Below are 18,575 nucleotides of genomic sequence, written 5' to 3'. Positions count from 1 at the left end.
CGCCATTCGTTCACCCGCAATTCCATTGCACTGCACCTGCAGCCCGCTTGTTGATAGTGACCTGCTCTGATAGCGTGAGGGGCCCGGTGTCCCGTCGTGCTGCAGTTGTTGAGGAGTTACCTTACCTACCTACCTACCTAGCAAGTACACTTGTGATTTCCAATAGCACCCCGCGCCTGCTTGCGCCTGCCCTGCACTTTATTGGAGTCTCGTCCCGTAGCTGCAGTCGTAATCGCATCGCAGCCACCTCTCAGTAGCACGTGTACCTGCCCAGCCTGCGCAGCTGTATCCAACAAGCTCCATCCAGCCCTCTGCATCACGCAAGCTGCACCGCAGAGACCTCTTCAAGCTCGTCGCCAAGTACCTCCTCGAGCTCGGCCCGGTACTTTGTGCTCTCTATTCAGAACGATCCGACCTGTTCCTGGCCTGTTGCTCCCCAGTCGAGCTTACGCCAATCATCTCCATCGAGCAACCCTTGCTGATCTGTCCACCGGCCGACTCATCTCACCGTGGCCCTCGTTGCTATTAGCAGAAGCTACCAAAGTGCCCGTACCAAGTACCGCACCGTACCGTCGTCCCTCCTCTTACACACCACTTCACCTCTCACACACGCCAAAAGAGGTGCAAGACTACAAGTACTTTACTTCCGCAGACAGCCCTGCTTTGCATGAGGGTGCTGTGCTTCGTGCGGCCTGCCGACTCTCTATCTGAACTCTGACCTGTCATTCTTGCAGACTTAAAAAAGGTGGCAGGTGTCCCGGCTGACCAGTTCTCGCCCTTCACATCCTCCGTGCCACACCGATCTCCACGTCTGCATATTCTCGACCCAAAGATCCACGGACGGACTGACGACAGAGTCTCGGCCGAACATCTGAAATTCCTCCTCATACCATTTCGCGCCCTTCCATTATTCGCTGAGAGTGCGATCCCACCTGGCCTGCTGACCTCAGCGAATCCCGTCTTGCGAACCGCCCAACCCACCCCGACCACCGACCACCGTGGCCCACGCCGAACATCCCTTGCCTCAGCGCGACTCGGGTGGTGTGAGACAGGTCGGGCACAGATCGCCAATGGCCTCGCTCTAGACAGCGATAGGGATATCCCATATCTGAGGTAAGATTAATTCCCCGACAGGAGCGTGTCTTGCGTGTGGGCATCCAGCTTAAAGTGAGTTTAGGGCAGCCTTCACCTCCCTTGAAAGGGCAGCTTGCTCTGCGTATTTGTAGCTACATCTCGCCCGAACTGACTCGCTGCCTACCACGAACCTCAAACCTTCCTTGAGCTTCCCCGACACCAAATAACCTTCAACCTCCCACACTCTCTCGGAGCTTCATCGCAAGAGACCACATTTATCCACTGTCAAAATGACTCAACTCAACGGTCAGAACCGGCAGCAGGCCAGTAAGCATCGCCCAAACAACATGTCTCCATCACCATCGCCAAAACTGACCAATTCAGCCTACAGCAATGGCCACCGCAAGTTTTTTGAGGATGTCGGTGTATGGAAGGATGCTCCCCTTCTCAAGGGAAGCACCAAGTTCGAGCCTCTGCCTGATGTCAAGAACATCATGATTACCGGTGGTGCAGGCTTCATGTAAGTTGCGGTCTTGGCATTGCGCCTTATCAGTATCACGTCCCGCGGCACTAACAAATCCCTCAGCGCTTGCTGGCTCGTCCGTCATCTCACTCTCACTTACCCTGATCACTACAACATCGTGTCCTTCGACAAGCTGGACTACTGCTCGTCGCTCAACAACACCCGTGTACTGAACGAGAAGTCCAACTTCACTTTCGTCCACGGCGACATTACCAACCCCACCGAAGTCGTCCAGTGCTTGAAGAGGTACAAGATCGACACCATCTTCCACTTCGCCGCTCAGTCCCACGTCGATTTGAGCTTCGGTAACTCTTACGGATTCACACACGCCAACGTCTACGGCACCCACGTGCTGCTGGAGAGTGCCAAGAGCGTCAACATCAAGCGCTTCATCCACATCTCCACCGATGAGGTCTACGGTGAGGTCAACGACGATGACGATGACCTCCTAGAGACGAGCATTCTCGCCCCCACCAACCCGTACGCTGCCAGCAAGGCTGCCGCCGAGATGCTGGTCCAGTCCTACCAGAAGAGTTTCAAGCTTCCCGTCATCATCGTCCGTAGCAACAATGTCTACGGACCCCACCAGTTCCCCGAGAGTGAGTATGCTTCTGACTGTGAACTCATCTCAAGCTGACTCTGTCACAGAAATCATTCCCAAGTTCTCATGCTTGCTGAACCGTGGTCAACCCGTCGTCCTCCACGGTGACGGCAGCCCCACTCGCAGATACTTGTTCGCCGGAGATGCTGCCGATGCTTTCGACACCATCCTCCACAAGGGCCAGATGGGCCAAATCTACAACGTCGGCTCATACGACGAGATCTCCAACATTGACCTGTGCAGTCATCTTCTCAAGGAGATGGGTATCCCCCACGACACGACGGAGGAGTTCAAGAACTGGGTCAAGTACACCCACGACCGCCCCTTCAACGACCACCGCTATGCTGTCGACGGCACCAAACTGCGTCAGCTTGGCTGGGATCAGAAGACCAGCTTTGCCGAGGGCCTGAAGATCACGGTTAACTGGTACCGTCGCTTTGGCGAGGAATGGTGGGGTGACATCACCAACGTCCTCACGCCGTTCCCCGTTGTCCAGGGTCTGGACGTGTCCGGCGATCAGGAGCCCATCAGCAACTCGCCGCCTACGCCCGAGAACAAGAAGAGGAAGACTGCGGACGGTGTCAACGGCAACGGAAATGGCCATGCCGTCAGGGCCTAACAAAAGCTCAAAACTTACAGGACGGCATGGCTACGGGGCATGAGGGTACACGACGAGACGTCCCGTTCATTATGATGTAAATCTATAGACTTGCGACGCCTGGGACTGGCACGAGGTTTGCATGGCAAATTGCACATGATTTTGGCGCAGATAAGGAGGCATATGGAAACGTACCTATGGAGTTAATCATAGAGATTGAATGATAGGAAATTCAAAGCGATTTACTCAATTGGTATTCCCTCGCATGCTGTTTGCGTCGTGCGCGTCTCCTCATCGAACCACTCAACGTTGGGAGTTTGGAGGTCTCAGTACGCCACTGATGGTTCATCCGGCCAGTTCTAGCGGATGCCGATCTGGCGTCGACGGAGACGATTGCCGCCCGGAGCCTATTCGTCAACGGTGTCGACGAAGGAGCAAGTAGGCCTGATGTGGATGGAATAACATGTGAGCTATGACTTCATGTCAACCCAGACCGTGCAGACGCGGATCTGGCCGGGCCACGCGAACCCCCTCTTGGAATCACGGCCGCCGTTGGTCGGAACCGGGGGCCGATCCGTAAGCGAGGGCTCGTGCAGGCTCGAATGATGGAGTAACGCTCCCGCGGGGACGCGATGTTTGGTTCGCAGTCCGAGGCTACCCTAACTTTTACGGATTCGGATATGGGATGAGTGGTTCCTAGTTTCGTCTTGCAGCTTCGTCACCCGTCACGGTCGTCTAGCTGTGATGGATTTTGTCGAGGCGAGGTGGCATCAAGCAAAAGGACTCCAAGCTAAGAGTGACGTGATGATGGGCTTGTGTTAAGTTGGCCGCGCTCGTGTAACAGGCGAGGGGTTGGCTGTGCCGCAGAACCTCGTACGGCGAAGGTAGTCGTACTTTCTTTTTCTCCTTGGGAGGAGGGCTAGAACCACGTTTATTTCGCGCAGAAGTCCCAAGGGGACCCGAGCCTCACACACTCTCCCTTGGCCGGGTGTCCATTCCGACCCCTCGTTGATTAAGCTCCCAAGCTTCCCCCCTCTTTTTGCACGATTGCGCGCAGCAGGCTTTCCTTTTTTTTTCTTTTTTTTCAGCCTGTGGGTGCCGTCGTCGTCGATTGGAGGGAGGGAGGGGGAAGAAGGGCATGAAAGGCCTTGGCTACGGCCCATGCGGGCGGTATTCGCTTCGTTTTGGGAACCACGCAGACGGGTGCGTTCCCATTTAAACCCAGCAGCAAGGGGAGGGAGGGGGTCGGGATCACTGAAAGACTTTTGCAGGAGGAGGAGGAGGGGCGGAGAGACTCGCACTTTTGGCACAGCTATTACTCCCTCGGTTTTGTTTGCTTTCTAACTCCGTATCTGTGGTTCTTTTCTCCTGTCTCCTGGCTGATATCCGGGCCGGGCTTTACCTGACGATCGCTCACTTGCCCATCGGAGCTGTGTCCGACTCCGCCGCCCGGACGAATGAAACGACGCCGACAAGTATCCGTAGAGGAGACAGAACCCCCCGGTTTTCGATGCCCAAGGGCCAAGAGTGTAAGGGGGGCTCGTTTTCTTCAGCGGCGTCGATGGGCACAGACTTGCGGCTTTCGTCTCTCGGCCAGGCGTCCTGCCTCCTTTTTCCTCTCTTGCCCGACGAATACCATGTTCGCGGCAGACGTGGCCCCCTGGAGTATTCGGACTGGGTTGGGTGTGCTGGTGAGTCGCTGCACTGGGTGAAATGACAATCTGCTGCTGTATGGTGCCTTGGGACTGGAGTTTGCTGGGCAGCGAAGGGTGAGCGGGGAACCGGAGAACCCACACGCGGGCCCAACCACCCCCGTCAGCCGGGCCAACCACGCTGCAGTATCGGATTTGTAGTGGAGACTCTGGGGCCGGGGGATTGAACAGTTCTGGGCTCGCATCGGCGGGGGAGTAGAGAGAGGGGCTACCTTTTTTTCCCTCGTCCTCGGACTTGGATGGCGAAGAAGAGCCCGTTATCGTGGGACGGAAGCCAGTGAACCACAGGAGCGGATGCTTGGCTGGCGGGCCTTTGGGTCTTTTGGGTCCTTTGGGTCCTTTGGTTGAGGTAGGTAAGGTAGCACTTGAGAGAGAACTGTGGGCGCGAGGACTCCATCGTGCATAGGGGAAGCTGCGCCGGACTGCAGTAGCCTTCGTCCCGTTGGCCGTCCCAAGTGCGTCGAGTCGAATCAGCTTGGCTTCTGGTCTCTTCTCTCATGCAGTCGAGGGGCCAGACGGAGGGGCTGCTGCGTCTGTTGCATGTGTTGGGTGCGACGACAGGGCAGCTTGTTGGAGCATACTGGCCGTCTGGCCCGGTGTCATTGGCAGAGCTCACCTCGCTCTGTGCCGTGTAATATGTTTTGGACGACGCTAATGAATGACTGACCTTGCAGATGGAGCGACGTTGTTGTTGCTGTTGACTGTTGCCGTCGTATTCTGACGGAGCACGCAAACATGGAACGAAGGAAAGAAACACATGCGGCATAGCATTGGTAATGCGAATGCCTTATGACTGACACCTTGGCTTTCCCCCCATCCCCCATTAAGACGCCGTTTATCGACATGGCCATCAACAACCAGAGGCAGCTCCCGTGGTTCAAGTCGTTGTTACCTACCTTAGGTATGTACGTCCACGTCCACGGCAGAGGCGCGGCAAAGAAGCAAGCCAACGGCGCATGCCGCCGCCCATCTAACATCCACTTCCTCGGGCGCATCACGGTCCAACAGCCAAAAAAGCCAAAAGGGACCCTTGAAAGACGCTCTCCACCCTGGAGTCCTGGACCCGTCCTCGCTGCTCGCTGCTCCCAATCCATCGCCGGTTCCCACGTCCCATCCCGGCAGCTGTCAGGATCCTGCGCAGCATGCACTGGCCACCGTCACCACACTAGGACCTTTCCCCGGGGGCCAGCCCATTCCTCCTTCAGTTCTAATCCTACCTTACCTACCTGCTCCAGTGCCTGTTCTACGGATACCTCACGCTGCGCTGCGCTGCTGCGTCTTGTCGCCTGATTATCCGTACCTACCTATCCTCAAAACGTCCCCCAGGCCCTCCTCCCTCTTTCATCAGAAAGGCCCGTCTTCCTGTCCGTCCCTCTCTCTCGCTTTCTCCCTCTCTTTTGTTCTTCTTCGCCGCCAAGACCCGACGCCCCTAAAAGGCTTCTCTTCACATTCCACGCCAGCACGAGCTAGGTAGAGAACCAACCAACCGACGGCCCGGATTCGTTCGTCGAAAAATCGAAAGCGCCCGCGCCCGCCCGCTCCCCTTCCGTTTGGGGGCCGCCAAATCCACCCGCCCCTTTATTCAAAATAACCACCACTATCGACGCCCGCCTTGCCCGTCCGCCCACCCGCTCGTACCGCACCGCAACCGCAACCGCACCGCACATGCCCCTCCGTTTCTCCCCGCGGGCCATGATATGATTTTCCGGCGCCGCCGACACTCTGCACTGCGATAGGACCTCCAACAGCGGGTGGCACAGACACACGGGTACCGGCCGCCGCCCATGGCCAAGAAGCGGCGCACCAAGAAGCGGAAGGGAACCAGAACGAAACAAGACCCCGCCCAGGGCGCCTCAAGCATGTCCACTACCGACGAGCTCGCCTCGCACTCGAGCGACGGCCTGTCCAGCGGCGTGCGCGAGAGCGAGAGCGCTGCGACCGAGATGACGAGCATCATGAGCACCGAAGAGACCTCCCAGGCCGGTCTCGACGCCGACGACGATTGGAACTCGCAAGAGGAGGAGATTATGGAGGTCGACGAGGAAGACGACGACGACGATAACTTTTCCGTGTTCGCGCCCAGCCATTACCCACGACCGAGCGAGTCGCACCGGACCGAGATGCCCTATGGCATGGCCCAGAGCCATCAAGACATGTGAGTGAAACCTGTTTCAGAGGGCCTTGGAGACAATGGCTGACAAGATGCAGGTCGTCAACGCGGTCCTTCATGGAGCGAGAGCTGGATTATCAGTGGGAAAATGGCCGTCGGTACTGTGGCCCGCACTACCACCTCCCGAACGATGAATGGGAAATGTGCCGCATGAGCCTGATCCACCGAGTATACCTACATGTTTTCGACGGCAAGCTGAGCACGGTGCCGCTGGAGAACCCGACAAGAGTGTTGGATATTGGCACGGGCATCGGCGAGTGGGCGATCGGCATGGCGGACGAGTTCCCGAACTGCGAAGTTATCGGTACCGACATTTCCGCCATCGCGCCCACGTCAATACCGATGAACTGCTTCTTTGAGGTGGACGACGCCGAGCTGGAGTGGGAACGCGAGCTGAACTCGTTCGACCTGGTGCATTTCCGCCACATGATGGCGGCGTTCACGGACTGGAACTTCATCTACCAGGAAGCCTACAAGGTCATCAAGCCTGGCGGCTGGATCGAACTACTCGAGTGGGATGACCAGCAGGGCTTCAAGAAGTTCTTGTCAGAATTCCCTCCGTCGTCCGAGATACACGAGCTGCAGAGGGACCTCACGATCGCGGGCCAAAAAGCCGGCCGCGCCAGAGGTGTATCACACATGAACCCCAAAATGTTGAGCGACGCCGGTTTCACGGATATCAAACTTACAGAGCACACAATCCCGATCAACGTCGAGACGGGCGAAGGCAAGCTATGGCTGATTGTCTGCATTGACGGTTTGGAGGCAGAGTGCCTCAGGCCGTTGACGACGTACATGGGTTGGGAGCCAGACAGGGTCAAGGAGGCATGCCATAACGTTGCGAAGGAGATGGCCCGTCTGGCAAGGGATCCCATCAAGTCTCACGGGCTGATTGTCAAGGCTCGAGTGTTGGTCGGAAGGAAGCCGCTCAATGCGCCTGTGCCACCAGCAAGAACTTTCCCGACCTCTTTGGACGAGGCGTCAGAAACCGATGATACGGCGAGAGAGGACAACCACAGCAGGCGAAGGGCTGACGAGGACGCATCCGAGGCATAAGCGAACCTCGTGAATCGTAGTGTGGAGGAAGAGGAGGCAGTTTGGTGTCGTAATTCTCTGACCCCTCTGACCGAGTGACGAACAACTCGGCAGAGCACGAATTATTCTCATATCTTGCATATATCGCGTTTCATACCGGCGGACAGTGGCTGGTCATATTAGCGATGTCATCTAGCATATCTTTTACATATTTTACTCTCCCGGGGTCTTGGTGGACTAAAAAGAATCACGGTGGACAAACTGGATGTTGCGTTGACAGGTCAAAGGTTTGTGACGGATGCGCCGTGGTTGTAAGGGCTAGGCGGAGTAGTAGCGGAGCTTGTCGAAGAATAAATCACCTCAGCCGGGTGTTGCTTGACACAATTAAAATCCCTTCCAAAAATGTGCACCCAAAGTAAGGTCAAGGTATCATTGGGTTGATCCCGGAGCTATCAACGAGAGTCGCGAGCTCAGACAACGAGTGTTGGTACGTACCAAAGCTCCCAGGTTGCGGTGGGGGCCGAGGAGAGAGCTCCCTGCCTATGTCATCCTCCCAGGTGTGCGCCATCCAACAGCGGCCGACCGCCCGATCGGCATCAACACCCAGCCTCCAGAGAGCTGCATTCCATGCGCATACCCAGCGGGCGACCTCGCCAGCACTCTTGCCAACCCCGACCCGAGCGACGATGACCGTATGACCGCGCCCACAAACCCACCATGGCCCTGAATCCGTCCGACGGCTTCGCCGCCGGCAACGGGGTGCTCGACCTGGACGACTCCGCCGCGTTGCCCATGTTCATCGTCGAGCGAGTCCAGCTGCAGTTCTCCATCGCCGCCGACTTCGTCGCCGCCCAAGTCGCGAATAACGTCCTCGTTCTGGCCCTCTCGAACGGGCGCATCCTTCGCATCGACCTGAACAGGCCCGAAGACATTGATGGTGCGTCACTTCAATGGCGTACGATGCAGGCTCCCATAGCTGACCAGCTGTTTGACAGACATCGACCTACCGAAGAAACCCGCGGAGATTGGCGTCATTCGCCGCATGTTCCTCGACCCGACAGCTTCACATCTCTTGATTTGCACGGCGCTCGGGGAAAACTATTACCTCCACTCCCAACACAAGCATCCTCGAGCCCTCGCCCGCCTGCGGGGGGTCTCGATCGAGAGCGTCGCCTGGAACCCTTCGTTGCCGACCGCTTCGACCCGCGAGATCCTCCTCGGTGCATCCGACGGAAACATCTACGAGGCATTCATTGAGACGACCTCGGAGTTTTATAAGAAAGACATCAAGCTCAAGAACCTGCACAAGCTGCCGGATGGACCCATTACGGGTCTTTGGGCTGACACTCTACCCGGCCGGCCAGACATGCGGCGGGTTCTGATTGCGACACAGAGCCGGCTGTTTCATCTGGCTGGCAAGGTCGGCAGCGGCCATGATAGCGGAGGTTCCATCTACACCAAGCTGTTTGAGTCGGAGCAGCCCACGATCCACGAGCTGTCACGCTCGTCGGGTGCTGCGGTGTCCGCTTTGGTTGTCTCACCGGACCCTCCTGATCAGAACCCGTATGAGGATGAGGCACACGAGAGAGCCTACGCGTGGCTCTCGGCACAAGGTGTGTTCCACGGGCAGCTGGCATCCAGTGCGGAAGGCAGCAAGATTTTTGCCGAGTCCAGCATGCTGCCTCGGTCACAGCTTGGCTCGTCCGAGGGGCCAGGCAGACGTAATATGACGGCGGACTTTATTGAGGCGATTGTGCTGACGCAGTGGCACATTGTCAATCTTATTGGCGGTCGTGTGGTCGCCACGAACCGATTGACCGGGCAGGTTGTGTATGACCAAACGGTCCTGGAGCCCGGACAGAAGGCAGTGAGCCTGTGTGTCGACCTGCAGAAGAATACTTTCTGGATGTTTACCAGCCAGGAGATCTTCGAGGTTGTCGTCAACGAAGAGGACCGAAATATTTGGCAGATTATGCTTCAACTACAACAATTTGACGCGGCCTTGCAACATGCCAAGACGCCGCTGCAGAGGGAAACGGTGGCCACTGCTTATGGTGACTATCTCGTCAAGAAGAGGCAGTTCATGGACGCGGCAGCGGTGTACGGCCGCAGCAATAAGCCGTTCGAGGAGGTGGCTCTGACTTTCATCGACACTGGTGAGCCTGACGCTCTGCGAAAGTACCTCCTGGCTAAGCTGGCCACTCTGAAGAAAGCTGCGGTCATGCAGCGGATCATGATTGCCAGCTGGCTCGTGGAGATCTTCATGGCGAAGCTGAACTCGCTGGACGATACCATCATCACGCAGGCAGAGCTGGCGGATGGCCTCAACCCGGCACAGTCTAGGGAGCAGCTTCGAGCCGTCGAGAGCGAGTTCCAGGAATTCGTGAACAAGTACAAGTCAGACCTCGATCGCCGGACAGTATACGACGTCATCAGCAGTCACGGCCGGGAGCAGGAGCTCCTGCATTTCGCAAACGCCATCAATGACTACAACTACGTCTTGTCATACTGGGTCCAGCGCGAGCGGTGGGATGAGGTGCTGAAGGTTCTCAAGAAGCAGACCGATCCGGAGGTGTTCTACCGGCACAGCACGGTGCTCATGACGCACGTCGCGACGGAGCTAGTCGAGATCCTGATGCGGCATTCGGACCTCAAGCCCCGAAAGCTCATCCCGGCGCTGCTCGAGTACAACCGCAACTTCGAGGGCAGCTTGCTGCAGAACCAGGCCATTCGGTACCTCCAATACGTCATTATCCAGCTCAGTTCCAAGGACTCGGCAGTGCATAACACGCTCATTTCGATGTACGCATCGCACAGCTCCAAGGACGAGGCCGGCCTGCTGTCATATCTCGAGTCTCAGGGGCCCGAGCCCAACTACGATCCGGACTTTGCACTTCGTCTGTGCATCCAGCATCACCGGACGCTTTCTTGCGTGCACATTTACACTAGCATGGGCCAGTACCTGCAAGCCGTCGACCTGGCGCTGTCGCACAACGAGGTGGACCTGGCGTCGGTGATTGCAGACAGACCCATGAACGATGCGCCGTTGCGGAAGAAGCTGTGGCTTGCAGTAGCCCGCAAAGTGATATCTCAGTCAAACGGCATCAAGACCGCGATTGACTTTTTGAAGCGGTGTGAACTTCTCAAGATTGAAGACCTTATCCCCTTCTTTCCCGACTTTGTAGTCATCGACGACTTCAAAGAGGAGATCTGTACGGCGCTTGAGGACTACAGCCGTAACATCGATGCGTTGAAGAAGGAGATGGATGAGTCGTCGCAGACGGCAACAAACATCAAGATTGACATTGCCGCGCTCGACCACCGGTACGCTATTGTCGAACCGGGCGAGAAGTGCTACGTGTGCGGGCTGCCACTACTGAGCAGGCAGTTCTTTGTGTTCCCCTGCCAGCACTCGTTCCATTCCGACTGTCTTGGCAAGAGGGTGCTTGAGCAGGCCGGCGTAGGCACGAGCAAGAGGATCCGCGAGCTCCAGGTGCAGATCAGCAAGGGCCTCGTCAGCGGGGCTAAGAGGGAAGCCATGATTACAGAGTTGGATTCGTTGGTGGCGTCTGCATGGTAAGTCTCATTCTCGAGGGTTTCCTGCGTTACTTACTAACAATCTGTAGCATCCTATGCAGTGAGTTCGCCATCAAGAGGGTTAATGAGCCTTTTGTCACGCCGCAGGACAACCTGAACGAGTGGAAGATATAGATGGGTGGGGGCCAATTAGAGCGTATCTTTTGTACATGTATGGTACCCTTGCATGAGAGCGTGATGGCTGCAATACCCGGCGTTCAATCAATTAAGTTTTCAAGAGACACGTCGTTTACGGCGTGATTTCCTTCCATTACTCCTAAGCCTAGTGAGAAACTGTCTCATGGGCCGAATTGACAGTCGTTGACTGCGTTGGATACAAGCATGATGCCGATGATGGTGCCGTAGAGACCCAAAACCTCGGCGAAGATGAGGATGAGGATCATGCCGACGTACAGACGCGGCTGTTGCGTGCTCGCCCTCACTGAATGGCTCATGAGTAAATATGACAGACCCGGCGACTACTAGACTCACCTCCCGAGTCTCCAATGACACCGATGGCGAAGCCCGCCGCGAGACCGCACATGCCGACGCTGAGCCCAGCGGCCAGGAACAGAAACCCGTTGTGCAGGGCCAGGCCCTTCTTGTTGAGGCGGCCGGAGATGATGACGGCGACGACGAGGCCGTAGATGGAGAGGATCTGGGCCATGATGGGGCAGATGATGTTCTGCATCAGCCGGTCCGGGCGCAGGACGCCGCTGTGGAAGATGGCGCCGGAGGACTTGGCCGTGCCGTATGCGGCGCCGAAGACGGAGAAGATGATGGCGACGGCGCAGCCCATTGCGCCGAAGAAGGACTTACGCGGTGTGAGCATGGGTCACGTCGTTGGTTTTGGAGGTGATGTGACACTTACGGAGTAGGCCGGGCTGTGAGCGGGGTCAGCACGGCGTAGACATCTTTGGCGGCGCGTGAGGGAGTTACGTACCAGAGGTCTAGAGCGACGTAGTCAATGGTATTCATCTTGACGGGGTGTAGGTGGTTATCACGAGGTATTCGGTTTGCGAAAGCGAAAGTGAGCAGGTTCAATAAGGGGACGAGGAGAGGAGGGGTGGTGCGTGATGTCTGAAATTCGCTTCTTTTTATCTACGCTTACGGTGAGACTCTATATCTGGACTGTCATACGGCTGCCTGGATGCATGTGCCATAAGGCTGTCCGACTTGCTGTTGTTTCTTTGCCCTTGAATGTAGGAAGGATCATTTAGGTGGCGTGCCGCCCAATGAGACAGATCCGAGCTGACCACCCAGCCATGGCTCATGCAGACGAAGCAAGAGGCCACGACATCTTGGCATCTTGGTTGTCAGATATTGCTGCGCTCTTGTGTAAAGATTTCCGTGTTAATTTCAGTACTGAGCATAGTTACTCCCCTATTCATCTTGTGGGTTATGTCTGCTTTTCGTCTCCCAACTTTACGTTGCACCTCACTAGCCTTCATTCGCATGCATAGGTATGCAACGGCGCAATCCAGTCCCGAGTCTTATCAGCCAGCTTCAGCCGTCGGGCGAGTGATGTGCGCGTGGCGTTGCGTGTCGTTTGTGCTGCAGAGAGGTCTTGGAACGACGTGGTGATTGGTTCAAGACGCTGGTTGTGAGGGTGGTGGGTGTAAGCCAGTCGGAGTTGGGCCGATTCGGGAGCGGGGCAGGATAATCCGGCCTGCGGTCGTTGTCCGGACGGGGTGGACCCAGCGGGACCTTAGGTAAGGTATCAGGCAAGCACAGGGAAAGCCATCACGTGAATCTGGCAGGAGCAAAGTCCGACGATGCACGGGCCAAGGGGAAAGGGAGAAAAGCCGTTGCGGTCACAATCGGTCGAAGGATTTTAATTCTGGAGATCTCCTGCAGGAAAAAGGACCCCCGTCGTAAACTCGGCCTTTTTTCTTTTCTACTGGGTTAGCTTTTTTCTGGGTCAGCAAAGGTGAGGCGGGAAAAGAGCGAATGGGTGGATGAGTCGGGCGGAGGCTTTGCATTGCACAAAAATGCGACGATGCTTAATCGCAGTGTTACGATACGATCTCGGTGCCGCGGTCTGCTCGATTCAGCAAAGTGGATTTGTCTCCTCATTTTTAAGTAATATTCTTCTCCCTCCGCGCAGCCCACTCCGAGGTTGTTTTTATTTCGTCGGTCATGGAAATACGACGACAGCCAAACACGAGAGGCCCATTTGGCAGCAGAGATTGCGGCCAAGAGGAGGATGCCGCGCCTCCGTCGTCACCGACACTTTGTTAGTGAGCTGTCTTGTCTCCTGTCTGGACGCTTTAGCGCCGGGAATTTGGGGCTTTCTGGGGACCCGGACGACGCCACATCCCGGCCGTCGGATCTCGGCATCGGGCATGGGAGGGGCTTAGCTTAGGTAGGCGGGTTTGGACGAAGGTAAACAGGTGGATGACGACGGGCCACTTCCGCTTTTGGCCCTTGCCTCTCTCATTCTTTTCTTATTTTCGCTTTTATTTCCAATGCTGCTGGCCGCGGGCTGCTCACACCGGCTCGGTGGCTCCGGATTGTCGTGGCGATCACTGCATCGAGGGACCAAGTGCGTCGCGTGCGGCGGCGGTTCGGCTCAGTCGGCTCCGATGAAGCTTTTACGGGGGCGGGAGGCTTACGGTCCTTCCCCTTCCATTGCGCAATCCATGAGCGCGTGAGACAGGTTCGAGGGAGGGAGCTGGAGGCCCGGGGCGAAAAGCATTCGTACGCAACGCAAACCCCCCATGGGAATACTACTGTCTCCGACACTCCGGAGCCGCGAACGGCGCGAACGGGATCTGCGCTGGCTCTCTGGGACCAGTCAGAGGTGACGCTGTTGCGGCTCTGGCGGCACAGCGGACGGTGAAGGGACGGTCGGTGTGTCACTACTTTTAGGACGCTGCGTCAAACGAACGCCCCCGTCGTCGTCAGTCGCGGACGGAGTGATGAGTGAGCTGGTCGACTGGTCGTCTGGTCGTCTGGTTGGCGTCAATTGGCGCCCGTCCGGATGCATGTCCCAGCGGGTTGGGACTCATCATCGGAGTTTACAGCGGTCGCCGCGGACGAATGGTTGTGCTCTGCTGTGCTGTGCTGTGGCTCAGTAAGGTATCTCCTTAGCGACCGAGACATGGACATTTTAGTTTCCGTCAGGCACAGCCAGTAGGGAGATAGCCTCGCTATCCACAGTACGAAGCCACAGAAAGAAGAGGTAAGTAGAGCCCTCACGAGGCCAAAAGCGTCGTCATAGGCCTACTATAGCAAATAGGATCCCTTTATTTTACTAACTCCTCACAGTAACCTCACTTACTATACAAACTACGCTGACGTTGAGGTAGCTGAGGGGGCCGCTAAAATGTCCATGTCTCGGTCGCTAAGGAGATGGTAAGGTAGTAGCGGCCATGGTTGTTCTGCGCAGGTTGTCGTTGGTTCCAGAGCTGTCTGGGCTGTCTGATGTTCCCGCGTAGCCGTGTCAGGATGCTGCGCTCGCTCAGAAAGGGGAAGGGGGGGAGGAACACCACCACGACTTCAGACTTCTCCTTGCAGTCCTTCGACTGCTTGCAGCGTCAAACCCCCTCGAGCGTCTTGTTTCACCATCCCTGTCACCTGGTGCCCGCACCGCCCGCACAACCGACCGACCATTCAGCGTCGTCTGCGACCTGCCAGGCTGCTCTGCTGCAGAGAGAAAGTGCGAGGTTGCGAGGTGAAGGGAGAAATTCTGCACGCAGCAGTTGGGAAATGGCAACAACATCGACCACTCGACCTCCTGCCCAGCCCGTGGTCCTCCCACTTCACAGCGGCTTCGAAAGGCCGGACAGGCGTCGGTCGGGTGCAGGCCCAGCACGGCCACGCGTCTGCTCCGCCTGACATGCACGCTAGCTTTCCTCCTCATTGGGAATGGGGACGCACTCACTCGACTTCACACTCACAGTGTTGTGGTTGTTCGAGAAGGTTGATGCCGGGGTCGTCCCAGCTTGCGAGCCTGTCGGTCTTCCCCCTACCTCCCTCCTGAGTTTCCCTCTGCACAATTCGCTGGCCCATCCGTCGTCCCACGACATGCAGCGGCCTCCGTCTCTGCTCCCAGGAGTCAGGGCTTGCAGCAGCAGCACAGCTGAGCAGGTATGCAATGGAATCGACGTCCCTTCTTCTGACTGGCGAGCGTGTTCCCGGTGTAAGCGTGACTAAGGTGGATGCGTTCCGCTCAGTCCCTCTCCCTGACAAACGACAACGACGACTCGACGAGTTCCATAGGTGCATCACTGCATAGTAAGGACACCAAGTCACCAACAATGGAAGGGGAAAGATGGAGAGGCATTCCCGGCCTCGTCCCAACACACAGCCCCCCCGGACCCTGTCCACGCACCGTCCAGTGCCCCGCCGAGCATGACGACGATGGACAATTCTGCGACTGTATGAGACCTTTAGGACAATGTGCTGCGACTTGGCAGTGTCAGCTCCCGCCTTGTCGCATGGCCCAGCGCCCGGGCTGTTTCTATTCAAAGAACACTCCCCGAATTTTGACTTTTGATACTTTAGAAGCTAGCCCGCTGCTTCGTCGACGCATCTCATGTTCCTGCACCTACCACCACGACTCCCTTATTTTTTTTCCGTCATTGCGTTGTGCTTGGCCGCCCTTTTACTTTAAACGGGCTCCTTACTCATCCAGCACTCACACGAGTCGCGAACTGCCAGAAAAGAAGGAGGAAAAGAACCACCCCACGGTTACTGCGAATTGTGCTGTGCTGAGTTGTGTGTGTTTTTGTGTGTGGTGTTTGTGCAGAGCCCTTTCACTCTTTAGTTTGGGTCGGTGCCAGTTCGCCCCCAACCACGAAGTCTTCCATTCATCACACGCAACTCCGCCACCATCGTGGGTGACGAATCCTCTCCCCACCCCCGTGTGCCGGTCCCGCGCGCCCGATCCGAACGCCGAATATTGCAGCTGGCTCAATTTGCAATTACTACTTCTTCTTCTACCACTACTACCGCTAGCGCCGCCGTCAATGACTTCATAGCAACGAATCCGACTCGCAAACCAACAACGGTCTTTTTCTCAACTGTTATATACAGCCCTGGCAACTCCCCGCTTGTAAGGCCAGCCGACCTGCAAGCCCCCGGGACTTCTCTCATAATCAGCCTTTCGACAACGATTAACAACACAAGATCGTACACGAATTACACAATACCCGTCACACGATGAGATCGACAACATTAATTGCCCTCGCGGCCTCGTTGCTGCCGGCAGAGGGACTTGTTCTGAAGAAGAGTGAGGCAGGTGCGCCCAAGGTGGTTGGTCTGGACTTGCACAGAGAAACGATACCGTACACTCGCAACAAGAGGGACATGCTGAGAAGGAGAGGTTCAGTACAAGCAACTTTGGACAACTTGGTGAGTTGGTCAGACTTTTCGCGAAGCATTCTGGGAAAACTAACAATCCACCCAGGAAACGCTGTACTTTGTTAATGGTTCCCTCGGAACACCCTCACAACCGATGAGATTCCACCTCGACACCGGATCCAGCGATCTCTGGGTCAACACCGCCAGCTCCAGCCTCTGCTCAGGCACCGGCTCGCCGTGCTCCGTCTCCGGCACCTACGCCGCCAACTCGTCCTCGACCTACAAGTACGTCGGCAGCTGGTTCAACATCTCGTACGTCGACGGCTCCGGCGCCTCGGGCGACTACGCGACCGACACCTTCACCATCGGCAAGTCGACCCTCACCGACTTCCAGTTCGGCATCGGCTACACGAGCTCCTCGGCGCAGGGCATCCTCGGCGTGGGCTACCGCGTCAACGAGGTGCAGGTCGGACGCGCCGGCAAGGACCCCTACGACAACCTCCCCGCCAAGATGGTCGACGAGGGCCTGATCAAGTCCAACGCCTTCAGCCTCTACCTCAACGACCTCCAGGCCAGCACCGGCAACATCCTCTTCGGCGGCGTCGACACCGACCACTACGAGGGCGAGCTCAAGACGATCCCGATCCAGAAGCAGGGCAGCGCCTACTCCGAGTTCCTCATCACCCTCACCAAGGTCACGCTTGGCTCCAAGACGCTCAACGAGGACATGGCCCTCGCCGTGCTCCTCGACTCGGGCTCCTCCCTGACCTACCTCCCCGACGACATGGTCACCACCATCTTCTCCATGGTCGGTGCCGTCTACCAGCAGGACGAGGGCGTCGCCTTCATCCCCTGCTCCGCCGCCAACTCGGGCAACATGACCTTCACCTTCTCCGACCCCGTCATCACCGTGCCCATGAACGAGCTCGTCCTCGACCTCATCCCCATCACCGGCAAGCGCATCGCCTTCTCCAACGGCGTTCAGGCCTGCCTCTTCGGCATCGCCCCCGCCGGCGACGGCACAAACGTCCTCGGCGACACCTTCCTGCGCTCCGCGTACGTCGTCTTCGACCTCGACAACAACGAGGTCTCGCTCGCGCAGACAAAGTACAACGCCACGAGCTCCAACGTCCTCGAGATCGGCACCGGCAGCAAGGCCGTCCCCTCGGCCGTGGCCGTCGCGAACCCCGTCGCCGCCACCGCCGGCCTCGTCCGCGGCAGCGGCAGCAGCAGCGCGGCGGTGCCGTCCCTCGGGCCCATTGCCGCGTCGCTCCTCGCGGCGGGCGCTGCTTTCACCACCGGGTTCTGTCTTTTATTTTGAGAAGCGTTTTGACCAACGTAATGGGTTCATGAGTTTTACTACCACACAACATTTTTATGCATTGCGGCGGCGTTTATTTTCCTACCACTGTCATGAGCATGGCTGAGCATCAGCAAGGCGTTATTAGGGGGGGAAAGCAAGCATGTCACACAAACATCATCACACAGCACAGCACAGCACTCATTCCTTTGGAGAGAGGGGCATGGAGGACGATTCAGCAAAAAAAGAGAGGAAGACGAGATGAGACGACAAGACGGGCACATCGTGCCGGTTTAGATACCTAGAGCCGCATGATTGGCTAATCGAAGAAAGCTTTTTTGTGCCTGAAGTTCACGATGTATGGTGACCCTGTTCATCATGACTCTATTTCTGTTGGTGTGGTGTTTCTGCTCTAAACCGTTTTCGTGACCAATATCCTCCTCCCATTCGTCTGATTGTGCGACCCGGGAAACACTAAAAAAAGGGTGGTCCCAAACGGGATCCGGTTCCAGCTACTGTGTCGGACTCGGTCGAGGGCTCACCCCTGGGACCTGTGGCCTCGGCTCCCCCTGACCTTTTCGTTGAGCGCCAAGATTAGTCCCATCCTCTGCCAAGAGGTAACATGTTTCTAGGTGTATTATGCGTTTGAGCGTCTTGTCTTCGAGGCCTGCTGAAGGGG

At 57.0% G+C, this 18,575-nt stretch overlaps 5 protein-coding genes across 5 annotated transcripts; 4 read left to right on the top strand and 1 right to left on the bottom strand.

Moving 5' to 3' along the window:
* Nucleotides 1-1,364: 1,364 nt before the first annotated feature.
* Nucleotides 1,365-2,817, top strand: GCG54_00006011 (UDP-4-keto-L-rhamnose-reductase RHM3; the record flags this gene model as incomplete). The annotated part of the gene is made up of 4 exons (XM_045406025.1): nucleotides 1,365-1,401; nucleotides 1,459-1,594; nucleotides 1,661-2,196; nucleotides 2,246-2,817. The coding sequence occupies 4 exons, from the start codon at nucleotides 1,365-1,367 to the stop codon at nucleotides 2,815-2,817; spliced, it is 1,281 nt and encodes a 426-aa protein (XP_045265408.1).
* Nucleotides 2,818-6,292: 3,475 nt separating this feature from the next.
* GCG54_00006010 (uncharacterized protein) lies at nucleotides 6,293-7,734 on the top strand (the record flags this gene model as incomplete). The annotated part of the gene is made up of 2 exons (XM_045406024.1): nucleotides 6,293-6,663; nucleotides 6,717-7,734. The coding sequence occupies 2 exons, from the start codon at nucleotides 6,293-6,295 to the stop codon at nucleotides 7,732-7,734; spliced, it is 1,389 nt and encodes a 462-aa protein (XP_045265407.1).
* Nucleotides 7,735-8,430: 696 nt separating this feature from the next.
* GCG54_00006009 (Vacuolar protein sorting-associated protein 18-like) lies at nucleotides 8,431-11,424 on the top strand (the record flags this gene model as incomplete). Its single annotated transcript, XM_045406023.1, has 3 exons — nucleotides 8,431-8,650; nucleotides 8,709-11,289; nucleotides 11,340-11,424. 3 exons carry the CDS (start codon nucleotides 8,431-8,433, stop codon nucleotides 11,422-11,424), a joined length of 2,886 nt encoding a protein of 961 aa, XP_045265406.1.
* Nucleotides 11,425-11,588: 164 nt separating this feature from the next.
* Nucleotides 11,589-12,267, bottom strand: GCG54_00006008 (V-type proton ATPase subunit c; the record flags this gene model as incomplete). The annotated part of the gene is made up of 4 exons (XM_045406022.1): nucleotides 11,589-11,731; nucleotides 11,782-12,103; nucleotides 12,161-12,173; nucleotides 12,233-12,267. 4 exons carry the CDS (start codon nucleotides 12,265-12,267, stop codon nucleotides 11,589-11,591), a joined length of 513 nt encoding a protein of 170 aa, XP_045265405.1.
* Nucleotides 12,268-16,455: 4,188 nt separating this feature from the next.
* Nucleotides 16,456-18,494, top strand: GCG54_00006007 (putative aspartic-type endopeptidase opsB; the record flags this gene model as incomplete). The annotated part of the gene is made up of 3 exons (XM_045406021.1): nucleotides 16,456-16,647; nucleotides 16,703-17,903; nucleotides 18,409-18,494. The coding sequence occupies 3 exons, from the start codon at nucleotides 16,456-16,458 to the stop codon at nucleotides 18,492-18,494; spliced, it is 1,479 nt and encodes a 492-aa protein (XP_045265404.1).
* Nucleotides 18,495-18,575: the final 81 nt, after the last annotated feature.

This window comes from Colletotrichum gloeosporioides, assembly GCF_011800055.1.
Source record: "Colletotrichum gloeosporioides strain Lc1 chromosome Unknown consensus_36, whole genome shotgun sequence".
Taxonomy (NCBI): domain Eukaryota; kingdom Fungi; phylum Ascomycota; class Sordariomycetes; order Glomerellales; family Glomerellaceae; genus Colletotrichum; species Colletotrichum gloeosporioides.
The sequence above is the reverse complement of the archived record's forward strand: the minus strand, read 5'-3'. Positions and strand labels throughout refer to the sequence as shown.